The sequence below is a fragment of the Bombina bombina genome, chromosome 6 (genome assembly GCF_027579735.1).
Source record: "Bombina bombina isolate aBomBom1 chromosome 6, aBomBom1.pri, whole genome shotgun sequence".
Classification (NCBI taxonomy): Eukaryota; Metazoa; Chordata; class Amphibia; order Anura; family Bombinatoridae; genus Bombina; species Bombina bombina.
The window spans coordinates 195,331,148-195,356,039 of record NC_069504.1 but is presented as its reverse complement, the minus strand read 5'-3'; the positions used below and the strand labels follow the sequence as shown (position 1 = coordinate 195,356,039).

The 24,892-nt window shown below is 37.7% G+C and overlaps 1 protein-coding gene and 1 pseudogene across 1 annotated transcript in view; both read right to left on the bottom strand.

Moving 5' to 3' along the window:
• The window catches only part of DOCK4 (dedicator of cytokinesis 4), a gene marked incomplete at its 5' end in the record, with an annotated part of 608,904 nt that overhangs the window by 308,159 nt on the left and 275,853 nt on the right, over positions 1-24,892 (bottom strand). Inside the window, 2 exon segments of the mRNA XM_053716722.1 lie at positions 5,607-5,707; positions 8,035-8,110. Coding sequence (XP_053572697.1) covers positions 5,607-5,707; positions 8,035-8,110 — 177 coding nt within the window.
• Positions 23,600-23,718, bottom strand: LOC128665227 (uncharacterized; annotated as a pseudogene).

The window sequence follows — 24,892 nt, the reverse complement described above, 5'->3', positions numbered from 1 at the left end:
TCAATAAATTAATTAAATAAACTACCTACAATTACCTACAATTAACCTAACACTACACTATCAATAAATTAATTAAACACAATTGCTACAAATAAATACAATTAAATAAACTAGCTAAAGTACAAAAAATAAAAAAGAACTAAGTTACAAAAAATAATAAAATATTTACAAACATAAGAAAAATATTACAACAATTTTAAACTAATTTCACCTACTCTAAGCCCCCTAATAAAATAACAAAGCCCCCCAAAATAATAAATTCCCTACCCTATTCTAAATTAAAAAAGTTACAAGCTCTTTTACCTTACCAGCCCTGAACAGGGCCCTTTGCGGGGCATGCCCCAAGGATTTCAGCTCTTTTGCCTGTAAAAAAAAACATACCATACCCCCCCCCAACATTACAACCCACCACCCACATACCCCTAATCTAACCCAAACCCCCCTTAAATAAACCTAACACTAAGCCCCTGAAGATCTTCCTACCTTGTCTTCACCATACAAGGTTCACTGATCCGTCCTGGCTCCAACATCTTCATCCAACCCAAGCGGGGGTTGGCGATCCATCATCCGGTGCTGAAGAGGTCCAGAAGAGGCTCCAAAGTCTTCCTCCTATCCGGCAAGAAGAGGACATCCGGACCGGCAAACATCTTCTCCAAGCGGCATCTTCAATCTTCTTCCATCCGGTGCGGAGCGGGTCCATCTTGAAGCAGGCGACGCGGATCCATCCTCTTCTTCCGTTGTCTCCCGACGAATGACGGTTCCTTTAAGGGACGTCATCCAAGATGGCGTCCCTCGAATTCCGATTGGCTGATAGGATTCTATCAGCCAATCGGAATTAAGGTAGGAATTTTCTGATTGGCTGATGGAATCAGCCAATCAGAATCAAGTTCAATCCGATTGGCTGATCCAATCAGCCAATCAGATTGAGCTCGCATTCTATTGGCTGATCGGAACAGGGCTGGTAAGGTAAAAGAGCTTGTAACTTTTTTAATTTAGAATAGGGTAGGGAATTTATTATTTTGGGGGGCTTTGTTATTTTATTAGGGGGCTTAGAGTAGGTGTAATTAGTTTAAAATTGTTGTAATATTTTTCTTATGTTTGTAAATATTTTATTATTTTTTGTAACTTAGTTCTTTTTTATTTTTTGTACTTTAGCTAGTTTATTTAATTGTATTTATTTGTAGCAATTGTGTTTAATTAATTTATTGATAGTGTAGTGTTAGGTTAATTGTAGGTAATTTATTTAATTAATTTATTGATAGGGTAGTGTTAGGTTTAATTATATCTTAGGTTAGGATTTATTTTACAGGTAAATTTGTTATTATTTTAACTAGGTAACTATTAAATAGTTCTTAACTATTTAATAGCTATTGTACCTGGTTAAAATAATTACAAAGTTGCCTGTAAAATAAATATTAATCCTAAAATAGCTATAATATAATTATAATTTATATTGTAGCTATATTAGGATTTATTTTACAGGTAAGTATTTAGCTTTAAATAGGAATAAGTTATTTAATAAGAGTTAATTTATTTCGTTAGATGTAAATTATATTTAACTTAGAGGGGTGTTAGTATTAGGGTTAGACTTAGCTTTAGGGGTTAATACATTTATTATAGTAGCGGTGAGCTCCGGTCGGCAGATTAGGAGTTAATAAGTGTAGGCAGGTGTCGGCGACGTTGAGGGGGGCAGATTAGGGGTTAATAAATATAATATAGGGGTCGGCGATGTTAGGGCAGCAGATTAGGGGTACATAGGGATAACGTAGGTTGCGGCGGTTTACGGAGCGGCAGATTAGGGGTTAAAAAAAATATGCAGGGGTCAGCGATAGCGGGGGCGGCAGATTAGGGGTTAATAAGTGTAAGGTTAGGGGTGTTTAGACTCGGGGTACATGTTAGGGTGTTAGGTGCAGACGTAGGAAGTGTTTCCCCATAGGAAACAATGGGGCTGCGTTAGGAGCTGAACGCTGCTTTTTTGCAGGTGTTAGGTTTTTTTCAGCTCAAACAGCCCCATTGTTTCCTATGGGAGAATCGTGCACGAGCACGTTTTTGAGGCCGGCCGCGTCCGTAAGCAACTCTGGTATCGAGAGTTGCATTTGCGGTAAAAATGCTCTACGCTCCTTTTTTGGAGCCTAACGCAGCATTTGATTAAACTCTCGATACCAGAGTTAAATTTATGGTGCGGCCAGAAAAAAGCCTGCGGAGCGTTAACAGCCCTTTTACCGCCGAACTCCAAATCTAGGCCTAAAACTTTACATTAATTTTGTCACTATTTAAACAGCTAATGAAATTTAAAAAATACATCTACATGTTATTCTCAGACTAATCTTTTCTTTGTTGGCATCATTTTATAGTATTTATTTAGTGTTTAATGTCAATTTAAAGCTTTATGAGTTGTATATACATTTAAAGATACAAATAAAATGTATTTCCTTAGAATATCAAGTGTCACAGGACTAGATTTAGATAAGACTGCAGTGTTCTTCTGAGTTATGGTCACACTTTGTGGTCACTAGGGTCAATCTTTTCTAAAAAAAAAAAATACCCGCTATGCTAATTAGCATACCTTTGCATACATGATTACACACCATGACACAGAAACTAAAGCTGCTAGGACTGATTTTAAAGGGTTATTTATTCATAATTAAATCTTTATTGATACAAACCTTAAAAATACAGGCCTTATTGGTAAAATACAGGCTGGGTACTAACCATGGTGCTGACCCACCAGAAGGCACCGCAGCACATATTTTTAGCTTTTGCTGGGGCCACAAAAACGATGACACAAATTCTTAGAAAATTTAAAATATTGTCAGGGGACAGGTATTTAGTGTAGGCAAAAAGTCCAATATAGACCGGTGCTTAAGTAATATTATAATATAAATATTACTATTATTTTTGTATTCACCATTTTTGTAATGTTTAGCAGTGTAGTATAATTCACAATTGTGCCCTGTTACTCTTTGACAAAAATCAATATAATAATATCTGTATCAAGAAAACATTTGTATTGTGCGTGTAAAGTAACTATTTCATATACTCATATGTATGTTAGATTCAGGAAGATCAAATTAAAAAAGTATCATTTTGTATACTGCCAATCAGCAATGTTTCAACTTCGTATAGAGAAGGAACTAAAATTCACGCAAAGGATTCCTGGGGGAATTTGCAACAAATGTTGCTTTTTAAGGAAGCACAGCTCCACACAGAAATATAAGCCCTGACGAAGCCGTATGGTGAAACGATCATTGGTGAGTTCTATTGGTTCCCTGTGTAAATCTCCATTTACAGCACGTCTTGCAGAGAGATACTTGCATGAGTTGAGGAGTTTGGAAATACAGGTGCTGTACAGGTAGAATTAAGGCTTGCTTTCTGCTTGCTCTTTATTTTACACCATATACACATGCAGTATGACAGGTGTACTCAATAGGTGTTAGCGTACCGGAAGCACTCTGGCTCCCCGGCTGTTTGGACTGGTGTTTCTCTGTCAGACCTACAGCGTACGGGGGAGAGCTTTACCTATAAGTGCAGTCTATTGCTTATGGATATTGAGCGAGGCGGCTTCTTAGCCTACAATTACCTGTGAAATCTGCAGCACGCTGTCTCCTGCAACCTACTCTCAAATCAGCTACAGACTGACAAGCTGTTTACTCATTACACATTCATTGGATTTATACCCACTGACTACAGTTGGTATTTTCTTAATCACAGCTCAAGTGGAAAGTGTTGTTATGGGACATTTCTAGTGGTAATTATGAGGATGGCCATAATTAATGGACTCTTTCACACATGTTCATCAAGGGGACTTTTTGTACACAATTTTGTTTGTTAGGGATTTAGCAATATACATGATCTTATATACAGTATCTCACAAAAGTGAGTAACACCACTCACTTTTTTGTAAATATTTTATTATATCTTTTAATGTGACAACACTGAAGAAATGACACTCATGTGACAACACTTTGTTACAATGTAAATTAGTGAGTGTACAGCCTCTATAACAGTGTAAATTTGCTTTCCCCTAAAAATAACTCAAAACACAGCCACTAATATCTAAACCGTTGGAAACAAAAGTGAGTACATCCCTAAGTGGAAATGTCCAAATTGGGCCCACTTAGCCATTTTCCCTCCCTGGTGTCATGTGACTCATTAGTGTTACAAGGTCTCGGGTGTGAATGGGGAGCAGGTTTGTTAAATTTGGTGTTATCGCTCTCACACTTTCTCATACTGGTCACTGGAAGTTCAACATGGCACCTCATGACAAAGAACTCTCTGAAGATCTGAAAAAAAGAATTGTTGCTCTACATAAAGATGGCCTAGGCTATAAGAAGATTGCCAAGACCCTGAAACTAAGCTGTAGCACGGTGGGAAAGACCATACAGTGGTTTCACAGGACAGGTTCAACTCAGAATGTTGGGATTCATGGTTCCCTCAATGAACTGTAGCTCCCCAGTTCCGGCAGCACTCATGTAGACCCAGACCATGACACTCCCACCACCATGCTTGACTGTAGGCAAGACACACTTGTCTTTGTACTCCTCACCTGGTTGCCGCCACACACGCTTGACACCATCTGAACCAAATACGTTTATCATGGTCTCATCGGACCACAGGACATGGTTCCAGTAATCCATGTCCTTAGTCTGCTTGTCTTCAGCAAACTGTTTGCGGGCTTTCTTGTTCATCATATTTAGAAGAGGCTTCCTTCTGGGATGACAGTCATGCAGACCAATTTGATGCAGTGTGCAGTGTATGGTCGGAGAACTGAAAGGCTGACCCCCCCACCCCTTCAACTTCTGCAGCAATGCTGGCAGTACTCATGCGTCTATTTCCCAAAGACAACCTCTGGATATGACACTGAGCACTTGCACTAAACTTCTTTGGTCTACCATGGCGAGGCCTGTTCTGAGTGGAACCTGTTCTGTGAAACTCCTGTGAAACTGCTGTATGGTCTTGCCCACCGTGCTGCAGCTCAGTTTCAGGGTCTTGGCACTCTTCTTATAGCCTAGGCCATCTTTATGTAGAGCAACAATTCTTTTTTTCAGATCCTCACTCTTATTTGCTGTGTCTCTCAGTGTGAATGGCTGTATTTTATGTATAGACATTTTTTCTAATTGATTTTGTTTTGAGGCAAGAGTGCTAATCTTAAGTACTACTATTTATTTTAACATTTTTACATAAATTCTTAGCTCTACTTTTTCTAGGGGGGCGCAAAACTAGTGCAGAGCTGAACATCCCTGCTCTAAAGGGCTCCAGGGGTCACTGACAAGTCATATTTTTAGGAACAGTTAGCAGGCAATTGTATCAACTATGCTGTACATCCTTAAAATCTGGCCTGTCCAGTAGGTCCTAAGAACTGGAGTTGGGAAGCCTGCCTTAGTGCATGGGTAACTGAAAGCAAATTAAATCCTTATATCTAAACAAAATAAATTACATCTATTTCTTTACACATAAAATATAAGTATTAATTTATTTAAAACATCAAAGATTAACCATGTATAAGAGTATGCAAATTAAAGATTTTTTATATGAAATGCCACCCAGTGCTCAATTTAAAAATAGAACTTAGCCACAAGCATAACTGAACATTGATGTGCACTTACTTTTCCAGCACCTTTTTCATTTTTGATGGTGTAAACAGCTCTAACTGCAGGCACGACTGATTTATAAAAATAACTGCAAGGTAAAAATAAGAATCCCAAATCTAAAGAGAAAAAGAAAACAGTTTTAAGTAAGAGTTACTACATATTTTTGTAAATATATTGTAAATAGAAAATTGCAAGTTGCTTAAAATTTCAAAGATGGCGGGATAACTAATATTAAAGGGCACAATAATATAATGCTATAATTTGTTAGAGCATTTTATTTTTCTTCAGATATACACAGGTAACTATGTTTTTTACCCCACAAAGGATTTAAGCACAAAGTATTCTCAGAAGACACAAAGCAGAAGACACAAAGCACTGCCACTCCTGAACAGTGCATGGACACAGCATATTGTGTCTTGTTCAGGAGAATCTTGGCAATGAGACTTTTTAACTACATATTTTATTATTTATGGGGGATAAACAAATAGTTACCAATGGACATTGGTGTTAAAGTAAAAATTAACAAATTAAACAGTTTATTATTGCATAACATACATCAATATAACTGAATAAAATAAACTATTATTATTATCATTTATTTGTATAACGCTGAAAAATTCTGTATCGTTGGACTAGTGTTTAATGGGAGTAAACAATTTTCTTTGTATTCTATTGTTGAGCTCATATTACTAGATTCCTATGATTAAGTGCCCATTTGCGTCACAAAACGCGTAAGGATTTCTTGTGTCCTGTGCCCATGTTTTATTTTTTTTCCATTAAAGCATTGTTTTTAAGCTTATGAAGTGCCTCCCGAGTGCATCTTTTTTGTTTTTGTCTCATATTACAAGTCCAAAGTTATTTTTTTACACTCAAATAGTTTAGGGTATGCTAACACCTGCATGTTGGAAACCACAAGCGCGTTAAATTGTTCACATAATAGACTTCTATAGGGCGCACAGTACAGTTCCTGTCGGATATCACTTGAGTGCTGTGCTGAGCTGAGTCTGCAATGCATATGGGTCAGATAACAGGAAGTGAAGCTGATGCCACAGGAAGTGTTCTCTCTAGGATATGTCAGGCAGAGCTCAGCAAAGAGAAAGCAGCTCAGTTTTCATGGACCAGAAATAATAAATAAGTTGATTTAAAAAGAACTTTGTGGATCATTTCAGTACATCTAACAGCTGAACAGCACACATGCTAAGATGTTGGTGTGCAAGTAAGGGAGTTCTTCATGTAGTTCTGGGCTATCCAATTAATAATAATGAACTAAAACAGACAAGCTGCACTCTCTGAATCAGCGTAAGAAGCTTTATTAGTGTGAAAACATAAAGCAATGTTTCAGGCTTCCTTTATAAAGGGGCATGAGCCCCGAAATGTTGCTTCATGTTTTCACGCTAATAAAGCTTCTTACGCTGATTCAGATAGTGCAACTTGCCTGTTTTTGTTCATTTTATTGCACTGGATCAAGGGAAAAGCTCTGCCAGCTAGCACCCTGTAAAAAGGATTGCTGAGTGAGATTTGGGAGTGCTGCCTTATTCTTGAATTACTATTAATAATAATGTTTTCGTTCAGGCTTGAAAAAGTAATACATTTTAAAGCAGTATTTTGGATTGTGCTCAAATGAAACACTTAACTAAGCCCTTGTAATACAAGCACAATGCAAGCAATCTCTGCTCTATCTATTAAAATAATAAGGCAAGTAAAAATGTTTTGGCCGTGCTTTGGTTAAAATATTTAACCATTCAAAAAACATAGTGCACCCTGAGCTAAAGATTGCACTCAATTTACAATCTAGCTAGTGAGAAACCAATGATCTAAGGCTATTTCTAGTATATAAGTTCCTTTATGCACTGAATTATTATTATTTTTTAATTTTTTATTATTTCCCCCTTTCATTGTAATAAAAAATTCAATCTAGTCCTAAATAATCAATTTACACAAGAATGTGAGTAAACATGTGAAACACATATTAACATAGATTTATAGATGACAGTTTAGTAAACAATATATTGTTGACATAAAAAGCTGTTGGTTTAAAATAGTTTCCAGGTAGGAAACCTGTCTGTCCACACTCCCCCAGAAAGGTAAGCATTGCTGGCAGAATTTACGATTCAGCCAATCACCCGGTAAGATGAGTCCAGGGTGATTTTAAAACAATTAGGAAGCAGCAGCCTTACAGCTTTATGTATGGAGCCCGTTACGCTCTACCTTATTAAGGCTTAGCAAAAGTTGAAATATTTGCAGTGAGAATTTAAAAGAAATATTCTCTTTTACTTGCACTCCAATAAATCAATGCTCATGTTTTCAGTGGTAGCACATTTTTAAAAGTAACTTTCACCATTCTAGATGTACCTTACAACATACATTTTGACTATACTGTATCTTTATTATAGCACAAAATCAACAAATTCAGTTTTAGAAATGCTAAATATTAAAGGCTTACCTTATAATCAAAACTATCATTTAAGAAGTTCTTTCGAAGGGCATCAGAAAGATATAAAACTGTAGTAATGATAACGCTGGAGGGAAAAAAAAAAAAAGGTAACGACTAATGTGATGAAACATCATATTCAACAATTTTTTGTTTTTTCTTTCATATTGAATACTAGATTACAATCCATTTTAAAGTAACTTGAGTGTTTGAATTAGTTAGGCTGCCCAACTTATATATGTGATATAACAGAAACATAAGGCATTCTTACACCAAGGCTAATGAAACACATAAGTAAAACATGACAGCTAACTGATTCAGTATTGCTAATGACAGCCTAACGTGTGTTTTTTACTTTTCATGACATGTGAGACTAACAATTTTGTATTTCAATGATAATTGTTAATTTATGGTGACTACCTGTTTTAAAGAAGTTTCATAGTTAAAAAAATTTGATTTGAACTAGTTTTTTAAGTTATTAAGGGTCAGATTACAAGTGAAGCACTATTTAGCGATTTTGCTTGAGCGTAAACCCCACCAGAAGTAATCTTTTAAGCCGCACGGGTTAGCGCACGCATTACAAGTTGAAAGTTAAATGCTTGCTCGCGAGTGAAAGCCGACATCTGCTATCTTCTTCTGCCCATAGGCTTTTATGGAGAGTGCAAACTGGGAAAATTTGTAGCTCTTGCACTAACCCAATAGGAGTTAAACCTACAGCGCTAACTCAAAGGTAGTTATTAATATTTTTCCTTCCAATGTTCTTTACATAGAGGAAAATGTTCTAATTATATTTTAATAGATATTTTTATATATATATCTGATGTATTTTTTTGTAATATATATATCTATACCTATATGAAAAAATACAGTCGTATGCAAAAGTTTAGGCACCCCTGACGATTTCCATGATTTTCATTTATAAATAATTGGGTGTTTGGATCAGCAATTTCATTTTGATCTATCAAATAACTGAAGGACACAGTAATATTCAAAACAAAATTAGACAGGTGCATAAATTTGGGCACCCTTGTCATTTTGTTGATTTGAGTACCTGTAACTACCTAGCACTGATTAATTGGAACACCCAATTAGTTTGGTGAGCCCATTAAGTCTTGAACTTCATAGACAGGTGCATCTAATCATGAGAAATGGTATTTAAGGTGGCCAATTGCAAGTTGTTGTTCTCTTTGACTCTCCTCTGAAGAGTGGCAACATGGGGGCCTCAAAACAACTCTCAAATGACCTGAAAACAAAGATTGTTCAACATTATGGTTTAGGGAAAGGCTACAAAAAGCTATTGCAGAGATTTAAGCTGTCAGTGTCCACTGTGAGGAACATAGTGAGGAAATGGAAGACCACAGGCACAGTTCTTGTTAAGGTTTTAGTAGAGAAAACCAATGGCACTACTGAGTTGAATAAACGTTCCCATATAAGTGAATATCAATTGTTTAACACAACAATGGGGAGGTGCTTGTACTAAAATTTGATTAAAACTAATCAGTAAAAGACTGAAAAAAGAGTACAAATACGTTTTCGTGTGATTCGAATAAATAAGGTGGCTTAGCGTTTATTATATTAACTTTAAAAATGGGAAATAAATATATATGGGAAAAATAACACACTTTTAAAATATGCATATGTCTGTTTTGTGGTTAAATAAGACAGAGTGTGAAATCCACGGCTCAAATATTACCTGTAAATAGGGTTGCTTAGGATTCCTGTCTGTGATTAACCCTGTGATTTTGTCGCTATTAATATAATACACTGGCTAAAAAATACACTTAAGTATAGGCAAACATCTGCAACCTATGGGTTTTAAATGAATCAAGAATTATGGTATATCAACTAATTACCCCAATGTATAAATGGGAGAATATAGGAGATAGGTCTTGGACTACTAAGTGGATTACTTGTAAGAATGACTCAGTAACACTGTGAGTTATGTAAGTATTGTCTGATTATGGCCTAAACATATTCTCAGTAAATGGTTGATCTTTAGAGACCAGTAACCTATACCTTAGGATTACCGTGGGCAATATAGACCAGTCACCTGTACCCAGGGGTTCAGTTTGTACAAACAGCAAACTTGATCACAGGAGATATCAGATATCTATACCTGTTAAATACCGCTGTCTATAATAAGAGAGAAAGTGCTAAAGAGACAAACAGTTCTTGTTTAGGCCAGAAGTAAAATATCGGAGAGGCAAAGGATGGTGAGAACGGTCAAAAACAGCCTACAGACCAACTTTAAAGACCTACAACATCATCTTGCTGCAGATGGTGTCACTGTGCATCGTTTAACATTTCAGCGTCTGGGAGAGTGATGAGGAAGAAGTTTTTTCTGCACACACACCACAAACAGAGTCGCTTGAGGTATGCAAACACACATTTCGACAACCCAGCTTCATTTTGGAAGAAGGTGCTGTGGACTGATGAAACAAAGATTGAGTTATTTGGTCATAACAAGGGGCGTTATGCATGCCGGCAAAAGAACACAGTGTTCCAAGACAAACACTTGCTAGCCACAGTAAAATTTGGTGGATGTTCCATCATGCTGTGCGGCTGTGTGGCCAGTGCCGGTACTGGGAATCTTGTTAAAGTTGAGGGTTGCATGGATTCCACTCAATATCAGCAGATACTTGAGAATAATGCTGAGGAATCAGTCACAAAGTTGAAGTTCGCTGAATATTTCAACAAGGTAACGACCCAAAACACTGCTCAATATCTACTCTGGCATTAATGCAGCGGAACAAGTACAATGTTCTGGAATGACAATCCCATTCCCCACACCTGAATATCATTGGAGATCTGTGCGGTGATTTGAAGCGGGCTGTCCATGCTCAGCAACCTTTAAACCTAACTGAACTGGAGTTGTTTTGCTAGGAGGAATAGTCCAAAATGCCTTCATCCAGACACTCATTACAGGCTATAGGAAGCATCTAGAGGCTGTTATTTCTGCTAAAGGAGGCTCTACTAAAAATTATTGCGATATTTCTGTTGGGGTGCCCAAATTTATGAACCTGTCTAATTTTGTTTTGATGCATATAGCACATTTTCTGTTAATCCAATAAACCTCATTTCACTACTGAGAAATATTACTGTGTCCTTCAGTTATTTGATAGATCAAAATGAAATTGCTGAACCAAGCACCCAATTATTTATAAATGAAAATCATGGAAATTGTCAGGGGTGCCTAAACTTTCGCATACGAATGTGTATGTATATATAACATAATTTATGTAAGAACTTACCTGATAAATTAATTTCTTTCATATTGGCAAGAATCCTTTAACTAGTGACATATGGGATATACAATCCTACCAGGAGGGGCAAAATTTCCCAAACCTTAAAATGCCTATAAATACACCCCTCACCACACCCACAATTCAGTTTAACGAATAGCCAAGCAGTGGGGTGATAAAGAAAGGAGTAGAAAGCATCAACAAAGGAAATTTGGAAATAATTGTGCTTTATACAAAAAATCATAACCACCATAAAAAGGGTGGGCCTCATGGACTCTTGCCAATATGAAAGAAAATAATTTATCAGGTAAGTTCTTACATAAATTATGTTTTCTTTCATGTAATTGGCAAGAGTCCATGAGCTAGTGACATATGGGATATCAATACCCAAGATGTGGATCTCCACTCAAGAGTCACTAGAGAGGGAGGGAATAAAATAAAAACAGCCATATACCACTGAAAAAATTAGTCCACAAACCAAAAAAATAAGTTTATTTTCATTTGAAAGAAAAAAACTTAAATCAAAAGCAGAAGAATCAAACTGAAACAGCTGCCTGAAGAACTTTTCTACCGAAAACTGCTTCCAAAGAAGCAAATACATCAAAACGGTAGAATTTAGTAAATGTATGCAAAGAGGACCAAGTTGCTGCTTTGCAAATCTGATCAACTGAAGCTTCATTCTTAAAAGCCCACAAAGTGGAGACTGATCTAGTAGAATGAGCTGTAATTCTCTGAGGCGGGGCTTGACCCGACTCCAAAAAATCTTGATGAATCAAAAGCTTTAACCAAGAGGCCAAGAAAATAGCAGAGGCCTTCTGACCTTTCCTAGGACCAGGAAATATAACAAATAGACTAGAAGTCTTCCTGAAATCTTAAATAGCTTCAACATAATATTTCAAAGCTCTCACCACATCCAAGAATATAAGGATCTTTCCAAAGGATTCGTAGGATTAGGACACAAGGAAGGGACAACAATTTCTCTACTAATGTTGTTAGAATTCACAACCTTAGGTAAAAATTCAAATGAAGTCCGCAAAACCGCCTTATCCTGATGAAAAATCAGAAAAACATAATTTATGTAAGAACTTACCTGATAAATTAATTTCTTTCATATTAGCAAGAGTCCATGAGCTAGTGACGTATGGGATATACATTCCTACCAGGAGGGGCAAAGTTTCCCAAACCTCAAAATGCCTATAAATACACCCCTCACCACACCCACAAATCAGTTTAACGAATAGCCAAGAAGTGGGGTGATAAAAAAGTGCGAAAGCATATAAAATAAGGAATTGGAATAGTTGTGCTTTATACAAAAAATCATAACCACCACAAAAAAGGGTGGGCCTCATGGACTCTTGCTAATATGAAAGAAATGAATTTATCAGGTAAGTTCTTACATAAATTATGTTTTCTTTCATGTAATTAGCAAGAGTCCATGAGCTAGTGACGTATGGGATAATGACTACCCAAGATGTGGATCTTTCCACGCAAGAGTCACTAGAGAGGGAGGGATAAAATAAAGACAGCCAATTCCTGCTGAAAATAATCCACACCCAAAATAAAGTTTAATGAAAACATAAGCAGAAGATTCAAATTGAAACCGCTGCTTGAAGTACTTTTCTACCAAAAACTGCTTCAGAAGAAGAAAACACATCAAAATGGTAGAATTTAGTAAAAGTATGCAAAGAGGACCAAGTTGCTGCTTTGCAAATCTGATCAACCGAAGCCTCATTCCTAAACGCCCAGGAAGTAGAAACTGACCTAGTAGAATGAGCTGTAATCCTTTGAGGCGGAGTTTTACCCGACTCGACATAAGCATGGTGAATTAAGGATTTCAACCAAGATGCCAAAGAAATGGCAGAAGCTTTCTGACCTTTCCTAGAACCGGAAAAGGAACAAAACTTTCCAAGAAAGTAATTTAATGTCCAATGAATGCATGGGTTCAAAAGGAGGAGCTTGAAGAGCCCTCAGAACCAAATTCAAACTCCAAGGAGGAGAAATTGACTTAATGACAGGTTTTATACGAACCAAAGCTTGTACAAGACAATGAATATCAGGAAGATTAGCAATCTTTCTGTGAAAAAGAACAGAAAGAGCAGAGATTTGTCCTTTCAAGGAACTTGCGGACAAACCTTTATCTAAACCATCCTGAAGAAACTGTAAAATTCTCGGAATTCTAAAAGAATGCCAGGAAAAATGATGAGAAAGACACCAAGAAATATAAGTCTTCCAGACTCTATAATATATCTCTCTAGATACAGATTTACGAGCCTGTAACATAGTATTAGTCACAGAGTCAGAGAAACCTCTTTGACCAAGAATCAAGCGTTCAATCTCCATACCTTTAAATTTAAGGATTTGAGATCCTGATGGAAGAAAGGACCTTGTGACAGAAGGTCTGGTCTTAACGGAAGAGTCCACGGCTGGCAAGAGGCCATCCGGACAAGATCCGCATACCAAAACCTGTGAGGCCATGCTGGAGCTACCAGCAGAACAAACGAGCATTCCTTCAGAATCTTGGAGATTACTCTTGGAAGAAGAACTAGAGGCGGAAAGATATAGGCAGGATGATACTTCCAAGGAAGTGATACTGCATCCACTGCATCCGCCTGAGGATCCCGGGATCTGGACAGATACCTGGGAAGTTTCTTGTTTAGATGAGAAGCCATCAGATCTATTTCTGGGAGTTCCCACATTTGAACAATCTGAAGAAATACCTCTGGGTGAAGAGACCATTCGGCCGGATGCAACGTTTGGCGACTGAGATAATCCGCTTCCCAATTGTCTATACCTGGGATATGAACCGCAGAGATTAGACAGGAGCTGGATTCCGCCCAAACCAGAATTCGAGATACTTCTTTCATAGCCAGAGGACTGTGAGTCCCTCCTTGATGATTGATGTATGCCACAGTTGTGACATTGTCTGTCTGAAAACAAATGAACGACTCTCTCTTCAGAAGAGGCCAAGACTGAAGAGCTCTGAAAATTGCACAGAGTTCCAAAATATTGATCGGTAATCTCACCTCCTGAGATTCCCAAACCCCTTGTGCCGTCAGAGACCCCCACACAGCTCCCTAACCTGTAAGACTTGCGTCTGTTGAGATTATAGTCCAGGTCGGAAGAACAAAAGAAGCCCCCTGAATTAAACAATGGTGATCTGTCCACCACGTCAGAGAATATCGGACAATCGGTTTTAAAGATATTAATTGAGATATCTTTGTGTAATCCCTGCACCATTGGTTCAGCATACAGAGCTGAAGAGGTCGCATGTGAAAACGAGCAAAGGGGATCGCGTCCGATGCAGCAGTCATAAGACCTAGAATTTCCATGCATAAGGCTACCGAAGGGAATGATTGTGACTGAAGGTTTCGACAAGCTGAAATCAATTTTAGACGTCTCTTGTCTGTCAAAGATAGAGTCATGGACACTGAATCTATCTGGAACCCTAAAAAGGTTACCCTTGTCTGAGGAATCAATGAACTTTTTAGTGAATTGATCCTCCAACCATGATCTTGAAGAAAACAACACAAGTCGATTTGTATGAGATTCTGCTAAATGTGAAGACTGAGCAAGTACCAAGATATCGTCCAAATAAGGAAATACCACAATACCCTGTTCTCTGATTACAGACAGAAGGGCACCGAGAACCTTTGTAAAAATTCTGGTAATGCTTGTCCAGGAAAGAGAATCTCAGGAACTGATAGTGAGCTGGATGAATCGGAATATGCAGATATGCATCCTGTAAATCTATTGTAGACATATAATGCCCTTGCTGAACAAAAGGCAATATAGTCCTTACAGTAACCATTTTGAATGTTGGTATCCTTACATAACGATTCAATATTTTTAGATCCAGAATTGGTCTGAAGGAATTCTCCTTCTTGGGTACAATGAAGAGATTCGAATAAAACCCCAGCCCCTGTTCCAAAACTGGAACTGGCATAATTACTCCAGCCAACTCTAGATCTGAAACACATTTCAGAAATGCTTGAGCTTTCACTGGGTTTACTGGGACACGGGAAAGAAAAAATTTCTTTGCAGGAGGTCTTATCTTGAAACCAATTCTGTACCCTTCTGAAACAATGTTCTGAATCCAACGATTGTGAACAGAATTGATCCAAATTTCTTTGAAAAAACGTAATCTGCCCCCTACCAGCTGAGCTGGAATGAGGGCCGTACCTTCATGTGGACTTAGAAGCTGGCTTTGCTTTTCTAGAAGGCTTGGATTTATTCCAGACTGGAGATGGTTTCCAAAATGAAACTGCTCCTGAGGATGAAGGATCAGGCTTTTGTTCTTTGTTGAAACGAAAGGAATGAAAACGATTATTAGCCCTGTTTTTACCTTTAGATTTTTTATCCTGTGGTAAAAAAGTTCCTTTCCCACCAGTAACAGTTGAGATAATAGAATCCAACTGAGAACCAAATAATTTATTACCCTGGAAAGAAAGGGAAAGTAGAGTTGATTTAGAAGACATATCAGCATTCCAAGTTTTAAGCCATAAAGCTCTTCTAGCTAAAATAGCTAGAGACATAAACCTGACATCAACTCTGATAATATCAAAAATGGCATCACAGATAAAATTATTAGCATGTTGAAGAAGAATAATAATATTTTGAGAATCATGATCTGTTACTTGTTGCGCTAAAGTTTCCAACCAAAAAGTTGAAGCTGCAGCAACATCAGCCAATGATATAGCAGGTCTAAGAAGATTACCTGAACACAGATAAGCTTTTCTTAGAAAGGATTCAATTTTCCTATCTAAAGGATCCTTAAAGGAAGTACCATCTGACGTAGGAATAGTAGTACGTTTAGCAAGGGTAGAAATAGCCCCATCAACTTTAGGGATTTTGTCCCAAAACTCTAATCTGTCGGACGGTACAGGATATAATTGCTTAAAACGTTTAGAAGGAGTAAATGAATTACCCAAATTATTCCATTCTCTGGAAATTACTTCAGAAATAGCACCAGGAACAGGAAAAACTTCTGGAATAACCACAGGAGATCTAAAGACCTTGTCTAAACGTTTAGATTTAGTATCAAGAGGACCAGAATCCTCAATTTCTAATGCAATTAGGACTTCTTTAAGTAAAGAACGGATAAATTCCATTTTAAATAAATATGACGATTTATCAGCATCAACCTCTGAGACAGAATCCTCTGTATCAGAAGAATCATTAGAATCAGAATGATGATGTTCATTTAAAAATTCATCTGTATAAAGAGAAGTTTTAAAAGACTTTTTATGTTTACCAGAAGGAGGAATAACAGACATAGCCTTCTTAATGGATTCAGAAACAAAATCTCTTATGTTATCAGGAACACTCTGAACATTAGATGTTGATGGAACTGCAACAGGTAATGGTACTTTACTAAAGGAAATATTTTCTGCATTAACAAGTTTGTCATGACATTTAATACAAACAACAGCTGGAGGAACAACTACCAAAAGATTACAGCAGATACACTTAGCTTTGGTAGTTCCAGCACCAGGCAGCGATTTTCCAGTAGTATCTTCTGACTCACTTGCAACGTGGGACATCTTGCAATATGTAATAGAAAAAACAACATATAAAGCAAAAATGATCAAATTCCTTAAATGACAGTTTCAGGAATGGGAAAAAATGCCAGTGAACAAGCTTCTAGCAACCAGAAGCAATAAATAATGAGACTTAAATAAAGTGGAGACAAATTTGACGCCCACAATATTTGGCGCCTAAATGCTATTAGCGCCAAAAATGATGCCACATCCGGAACGCCGACATTTTTGGCGCGAAAAACGTCAAAAAATTACGCAACTTCCGGCGACACGTATGACGCCGGAAATAGAAAAAAAAAATTTTTGCGCCAAGAAAGTCCGTGCCAAGAATGACGCAATAAAATGAAGCATTTTCAGCCCCCGCGAGCCTAACAGCCCACAGGGAAAAAGTCAAATTTAAGGTAAGATAAAAATGATATATATAAATGCATTATCCCAAATATGAAACTGACTGTCTGAAATAAGGAAATGTTGAACATCCTGAGTCAAGGCAAATAAATGTTTGAATACATATATTTAGAACTTTATAAAAAAGTGCCCAACCATAGCTTTAGAGTGTCACAGAAAATAAGACTTACTTACCCCAGGACACTCATCTACATGTTGTAGAAAGCCAAACCAGTACTGAAACGAGAATCAGCAGAGGTAATGGTATATATAAGAGTATATCGTCGATCTGAAAAGGGAGGTAAGAGATGAATCTCTACGACCGATAACAGAGAACCCATGAAATAGACCCCGTAGAAGGAGATCATTGAATTCAACAGGCAATACTCTCCTCACATCCCTCTGACATTCACTGCACGCTGAGAGGAAAACCGGGCTCCAACCTGCTGCGGAGCGCATATCAACGTAGAATCTAGCACAAACTTACTTCACCACCTCCATAGGAGGCAAAGTTTGTAAAACTGATTTGTGGGTGTGGTGAGGGGTGTATTTATAGGCATTTTGAGGTTTGGGAAACTTTGCCCCTCCTGGTAGGAATGTATATCCCATACGTTACTAGCTCATGGACTCTTGCTAATTACATGAAAGAAAGGAGATTCACAAGAAAGAGCAGATAGCTCGGAAACTCTTCTAGCAGAAGAGATGGCCAAAAGGAACAACACTTTCCAAGAAAGTAGTTTAATGTGCAAAAAATGCATAGGCTCAAATGGAGGAGCCTGTAAAGCCTTCAGAAACAAATTAAGACTCCAAGGAGGAGAAATTGATTTAATGACAGGCTTAATACGAACTAAAGCCTGTACAAAACAGTGTATATCAGGAAGTATAGCAATCTTTCTGTGAAATAAAACAGAAAGAGCGGAGATTTGTCCTTTCAAGGAACTTGCAGACAAACCCTAATCCAAACCATCCTGAAGAAACTGTAAAATTCTAGGAATTCTAAAAGAATGCCAAGAAAATTTATGAGAAGAACACCATGAAATGTAAGTCTTCCAAACTCTATAATAAATCTTTCTAGAGACAGATTTACGAGCTTGTAACATAGTATTAATCACTGAGTCAGAGAAACCTCTATGACTTAGAACTAAGCGTTCAATTTCCATACCTTCAAATTTAATGATTTGAGATCCTGATGGAAAAACTGACCTTGAGATAGTAGGTCTGGCCATAACGGAAGTGGCCAAGGCGGGCAACTGGACATCCGAACCAGATCCGCATACCAAAACCTGTGTGGCCATGCTGGCGCCACCAGCAACACAAATGATTGTTCCATGATGATTTTGGAAATCACTCTTGGAAGGAGAACTAGAGGCGGGAAGATGTAAGCAGGATGATAACACCAAGGAAGTGTCAGCGCATCCACTGCTTCCGCCTGAACATCCCTGGACCTGGACAGGTATCTGGGAAGTTTCTTGTTTAGATGAGAGGCCATGAGATCTATCTCTGGAAGACCCCACATCTGAACAATCTGAGAAAACACATCTGGATGGAGAGACCACTCCCCTGGATGTAAAGTCTGGCGGCTGAGAAAATCCGCTTACCAATTGTCTACACCTGGGATATGCACCACAGAGATTAGACAGGAGCTGGATTCCGCCCAAACAAGTATTCGAGATACTTCTTTCATAGCTTGGGGACTGTGAGTCCCACCCTGATGATTGACATATGCCACTGTTGTGATATTGTCTGTCTGAAAACAAATGAACGGTTCTCTCTTTAACAGAGGCCAAAACTGAAGAGCTCTGAGAATTGCACGGAGTTCTAAAATATTTATTGATAATCTTGCCTCTTAAGATTTCCAAACCCCTTGTGCTGTCAGAGATCCCCAAACAGCTCCCCAACCTGAGACACTCGCATCTGTTGTGATCACAGTCCAGGTTGGCCGAACAAAAGAAGCCCCTTGAAGTAAGCGATGGTGATCTATCCATCATGTCAGAGAGTGTGGTACATTGGGATTTAAGGATATTAATTGTGATATCTTTGTATAATCCCTGCACCATTGATTCAGCATACAAAGCTGAAGAGGTCTCATGTGAAAACGAGAAAAGGGGATCACGTCCGATGCTGCAGTCATGAGACCTAAAACTTCCATGCACATAGCCACTGAAGGGAATGACTGAGACTGAAGGTGCCGACAGGCTGAAACCAATTTTAAACGTCATGGACACTGAATCTATCTGGAAGCCTAAAAAGGTGACCCTTGTCTGAGGAATCAAGAAACTCTTTGGTAAATTGATCCTCCAACCATGTTTCCGAAGAAACAACACTAGTTGATTCGTGTGAGATTCTGCAGAACGTAAAGACTGAGCTAGTACCAAGATATCTTCCAAATAAGGAAACAACGCAATACCCTGTTCTTTGATTACAGAGAGTAGGGCACCCAGAACCTTTGAAAAGATTATTGGAGCTGTTGCTAGGCCAAATGGAAGAGCAACAAATTGGTAATGCTTGTCTAGAAAAGAGAATCTCAGAAACTGATAACGTTCTGGATGAATCGGAATATGAAGGTATGCATCCTGCAAGTCTATTGTGGACATATAATGTCCTTGCTGAACAAAAGGCAGAATAGTCCTTATAGTCACCATCTTGAAAGTTGGTACTCTTACATAACGATTCAAAATTTTCAGATCCAGAACTGGTCTGAATACATTTTCCTTCTTTGGGACAATGAATAGATTTGAATAAAACCCCAAACCTTGTTCCAGAAGAGGAACTGGCATGATTACTCCTGAAGACTCCAGGTCTGAAACACACTTCAGGAAAGCCTGAGCTTTTACTGGATTTACTGGGATACGTGAGAGAAAAAATCTTCTCACAGGAGGTCTTACTCTGAATCCTATTCGATACCCTTGAGAGACAATGCTCTGAATCCATTGATTTTGAACAGATTTTATCCAAATATCCTTGAAAAACCTTAATCTGCCCCCTACCAGCTGAGCTGGAATGAGGGCCGCACCTTCATGTGGACTTAGGGGCTGACTTTGGTTTCCTAAAAGGCTTGGATTTATTCCAATTTGAGGAAGGCTTCCAATTGGAGCCAGATTCCTTGGGGGAAGGATTGAGTTTTTGTTCCTTATTCTGACGAAAGGAACAAAATGGTTAGAAGCCTTAGATTTACCCTTAGGTTTTTTATCCTGAGGCAGAAAAACTCCCTTTCCCCCAGTAACAGTTGAAATAATAGAATCCAACTGGGAACCAAATAAATTATTACCTTGGCAAGAAAGAGATCGTAATCTAGATTTAGATGTCATATCAGCATTCCAGGATTTAAGCCACAAAGCTCTTCTAGCTAAAATAGCTAAAGACATGGATCTAACATCAATTTTGATAATATCAAAAATAGCATCACAAATAAAATGATTAGCATATTGCAGTAAGCGAATAATGCTAGATAAGTCAGAATCCAATTCCTGTTGCGCTAAATTCTCCAACCAGAAAGTTGATGCAGCCGCAACATCAGCCAAAGAAATTGCAGGTCTGAGAAGATGGCCTGAATATAAATAGGCCTTCCTTAGATAAGATTCAAGCTTCCTATCTAAAGGATCCATAAAGGAAGTACTATCTTCCATAGGAATAGTGGTACGTTTAGCAAGAGTAGAAATAGCCCCATCAACTTTGGGGATCTTTTCCCAAAACTCTATAGATTTTGCTGGTAAAGGATACAATTTTTTAAACCTTGAAGAAGGAATAAAAGAAGTACCTGGCTTATTCCATTCCTTAGAAATCAAATCAGAAATAGCCTCAGAAATAGGAAAAACCCCTGGAGAAACCACAGGAGGTTTAAAAACAGCATTTAAACGTTTATTAGACTGAACGTCAAGAGGACTGGTAACCTCAATATCCAAAGTAATTAACACTTCTTTTAATAAAGAACGCATATATTCAATTTTAAATAAGTAAGTAGATTTGTCAGTGTCAATGTCTGAGGAAGGATCTTCTGAATCAGATAGATCCTCATCAGAAGAGGATAATTTATTATGTTGTTGGTCATTTGAAATTTCATCAACCAAATGAGAAGTTTTAAAAGACCTTTTACGTTTATTTGAAGGTGGAAATGCAGACAAAGCCTTCAGAATAGAATCAGAAACAAATTCTTTAAAATTTACAGGTATATCATGCACATTAGAAGTTGAAGGAACTGCAACTGGCAATGTACTATTACTAATGGATACACTATCTGCATGTAAAAGTTTATCTTGACAACTATTACAAATGACATTTGGCGAGATAATTTCTACAATTTTACAACAAATGCACTTAGCTTTGGTAGAACCGATGTCAGGCGACAATGTTCCAGTAGAAACTTCTGAGGCAGGATCAGGTTGAGACATCTTGCAAAATGTAAGATAAAAAACAACATATAAAGCAAAATTATCTATTTCCTTATATGACAGTTTCAGGAATGGGTACAAATGCAAATAGCATAGCCCACTGATAGAAAAAAGCAAGAGGCAAACATCAATGGGGTATTGAAATAATGAAAAAGTTTGGCGCCAAGTATGACGCACAACGTAACTAAACTTTTTTGGCGCCAAAAAAATAACCAGAAAAGACACACTCGCGTCACTAATGACGCAACAGTGTGAAAGGTCTCGGCGTCAAGTATGACGCCGGAAATGACGAACTTGCGTCATAGACGCACTTTTTCGCGCCAAAAAAATTTCCGAGCCAAGAATGACACAATAAAGTTTAGCATTTGTCGCACCTGCGGGCCTAATACCGCCCGGAATTTTTAAGAAGTAGTCAATTGAAAAAAAAACTAAACCCCAGGTAAGAAATAAATTTCATTTTTAAAAGATGTTTATATTCCCCAAATATGAAACTGAAAGTCTGCAGAAGGAAATACATGAACCTGACTCATTGCAAATATAAGTACAATACATATATTTAGAACTTTATATAAATGCATAAAGTGCCAAACCATAGCTGAGGTGTGTTAAGAAATAAAAAACATACTTACCAAAAGACACCCATACACATATAGCAGATAGCCAAACCAGTACTAAAACAGTTATTAGTAGAGGTAATGGTAAATTGAGAGTATATCGTCGATCTGAAAAGGGAGGTAGGAGATGAATCTCTACGACCGATAACAGAGAACCTATGAAAAAGACCCCCGTTAGGGAAATCATCATATTCAATAAGTGATACTCCCTTCACGTCCCTCTGACATTCGCTGTACTCTGAGAGGAATCGGGCTTCAAGAATGCTGAGAAGCGCATATCAACGTAGAAATCTTAGCACAAACTTACTTCACCACCTCCATAGGAGGCAAAGTTTGTTAAACTGAATTGTGGGTGTGGTGAGGGGTGTATTTATAGGCATTTTAATGTTTGGGAAACTTTGCCCCTCCTGGTAGGATTGTATATCCCATATGTCACTAGCTCATGGACTCTTGCCAATTGCATGAAAGAAAAAAAAAAAAATATATATATATATATATACATACACACACACATATAGGTATACAAACACACACTCACACAGATATATATATATATATATATATATATATATATATATATATATATTTAAAAATACATAGAACATTTTTCCCTATGTGAAGAATATTTACAGTACATACTCAGTAGAACACATTATTAAATATTACAAGTTATTAAAAATGAATTATCATATTCTCAGGTATTTGAGTGGAAAGGGCTCTAAAGTATATCTATGTTTGCATAAACATGTATATATGTATGTATAAAAAAGTTTTAGGGTTACAAGATATAATGTTTTTTAGAATAATTTTATTAGATAGTGTATATATCAGTGTACCTCTTTATTTTAATGTATTTGTGTTTAAAACAAAAAAATTTTAGCCCTATCCCTTTAAGCAAGGTCTTCAGTTGTGCTAATCCGATAAAGCACAAATTTAGTTTGTGCAGACGCATTTACTTTTAACGTGGGCACAATATTTTTCATATTGTGCTCGCTAATGAGAACTCACCACTAGCCCTAAATTGGGAGAAATCATATGTTGACCAAGGGGGTCAAAGATCACGTCTTAAAATTCTACTGCTGATGGCTAGGCAAAACATTGACCATAGCAAGAAGTCAACATTCTTGAAATCCAAAACCTCCCTCCTGCTCAGAGAAAGAAGTAGAAGAATTACCATAAAATCTTGAAAGGAACTAAAAGTAATTTTAACCAAAACGTGTGTCACTATGGTAAGCCTGAAATCTTAACTTCCAGCTAAATACTTGGAGGGAAGCATCTGTAAGAAAGGAAATGACCGACTTAAAGGCCTTTATTTTATCCTGGATTTCTTTGAAGAGAGTGTCTGTTCTAATGAGACCAGACAACGTATGAACCAGTAAGCTGCCGTATAAGCGGCAGTGGCAATAATAAGCATACCTCACCTGGTGTTCCCAGGCGGTCTCCCATCCAGGTACCGACCAAGCCTGGACCTGCTTAACTTCTGAGTTCAGACAGGATCTGGTGCCTTCAAGGCAGTTTGGCGGAAGACAAGTCATAGGTTGCCATTATTGAGAAACCCCTCTAAACTGTTATCCTTAGGATCATTAAAGGAACAACTATCCTCTATGGGAATAGTAGGACTCCCAGCTAGCGTGGAAATTGTCTCTTCCACCTTGGGTACCGAATGACGGAACTCCATGAAGAGTCCGCCATGGGTAAAAATCTCTTCTAAACACAGGAAATGGAGAAAAGACAAAAGGGAACCTTCTCTCCCATTCCTTAGCAATGATCTTGGTACAACCTAATATTGACAACCCCCATGGTATCGTTGTCGTCCTGAGTAGCTAAAACCTCCTTAAGTAACAGACGGAGGTGTTCTAGCTTAAATTCGAAAGATACAACTTCAGTATAAGCAGGAGGAATTATACTGTCAGAAACTGAGATTTTATCCTCAGATGCTACCAAAGTATCCTCTTCCTCACGTCTGGGAGGGGACCTTGAAATAGCAACAACCGTGACAGGAACCTCGCTCACTGAATGTTTATTTTTCCTCTTCTTCCCTGCAGCATGGGAAAAAACGAAAACGCACTAGAGACCGTCTAGTTAAAAAGGGAAGCGATGTCTTGCAAGGTAACTCCAGGAGGAGCCATGGAGGAAGCGCAGGGAACTGGTTGAATGGACGCCAAGTTTTTAGGACACTTTAGGAGAAAGCTGCAGAATGTCATAATGCCCCTTATCTTCTAACAGCATATGAGGCAATGTTGGCTCTGAAAAGGATGATTATCACTAACCTGTAAAATCCTCTCCATACATGAGGAATAGAAAGGTCATTATTATCACAGCATAAAGAATGTTTTATTCACATTTTAATCAAAAATAAATTGAATATCCTAACTTGAGTTACTGTGCCTTTAAATGTTAAGAGCAATATCCTAACTCCTCTTAATATCTATTTTATTAACATCCAAAATGTTATCACATGTTGAAGGGCCTCCTGGACCACTGTATTCACAGCTAGATCAACAAATATTCTTGGTGTTACTGAGTCTTTAAAAGTTAAAATAAACTGCTTTATTTATGTGAAACATAGTTACAAATTGAGTTTCCAACATCCCCAAACCTCAGCTAAATCCTGCTGAGGTGTTATTTGCCAACGGATGAGAAACCAACTATTCAGAGAGCTAACATAATACCCTTCCGGTATATCCTCCCTAAATAAGGCC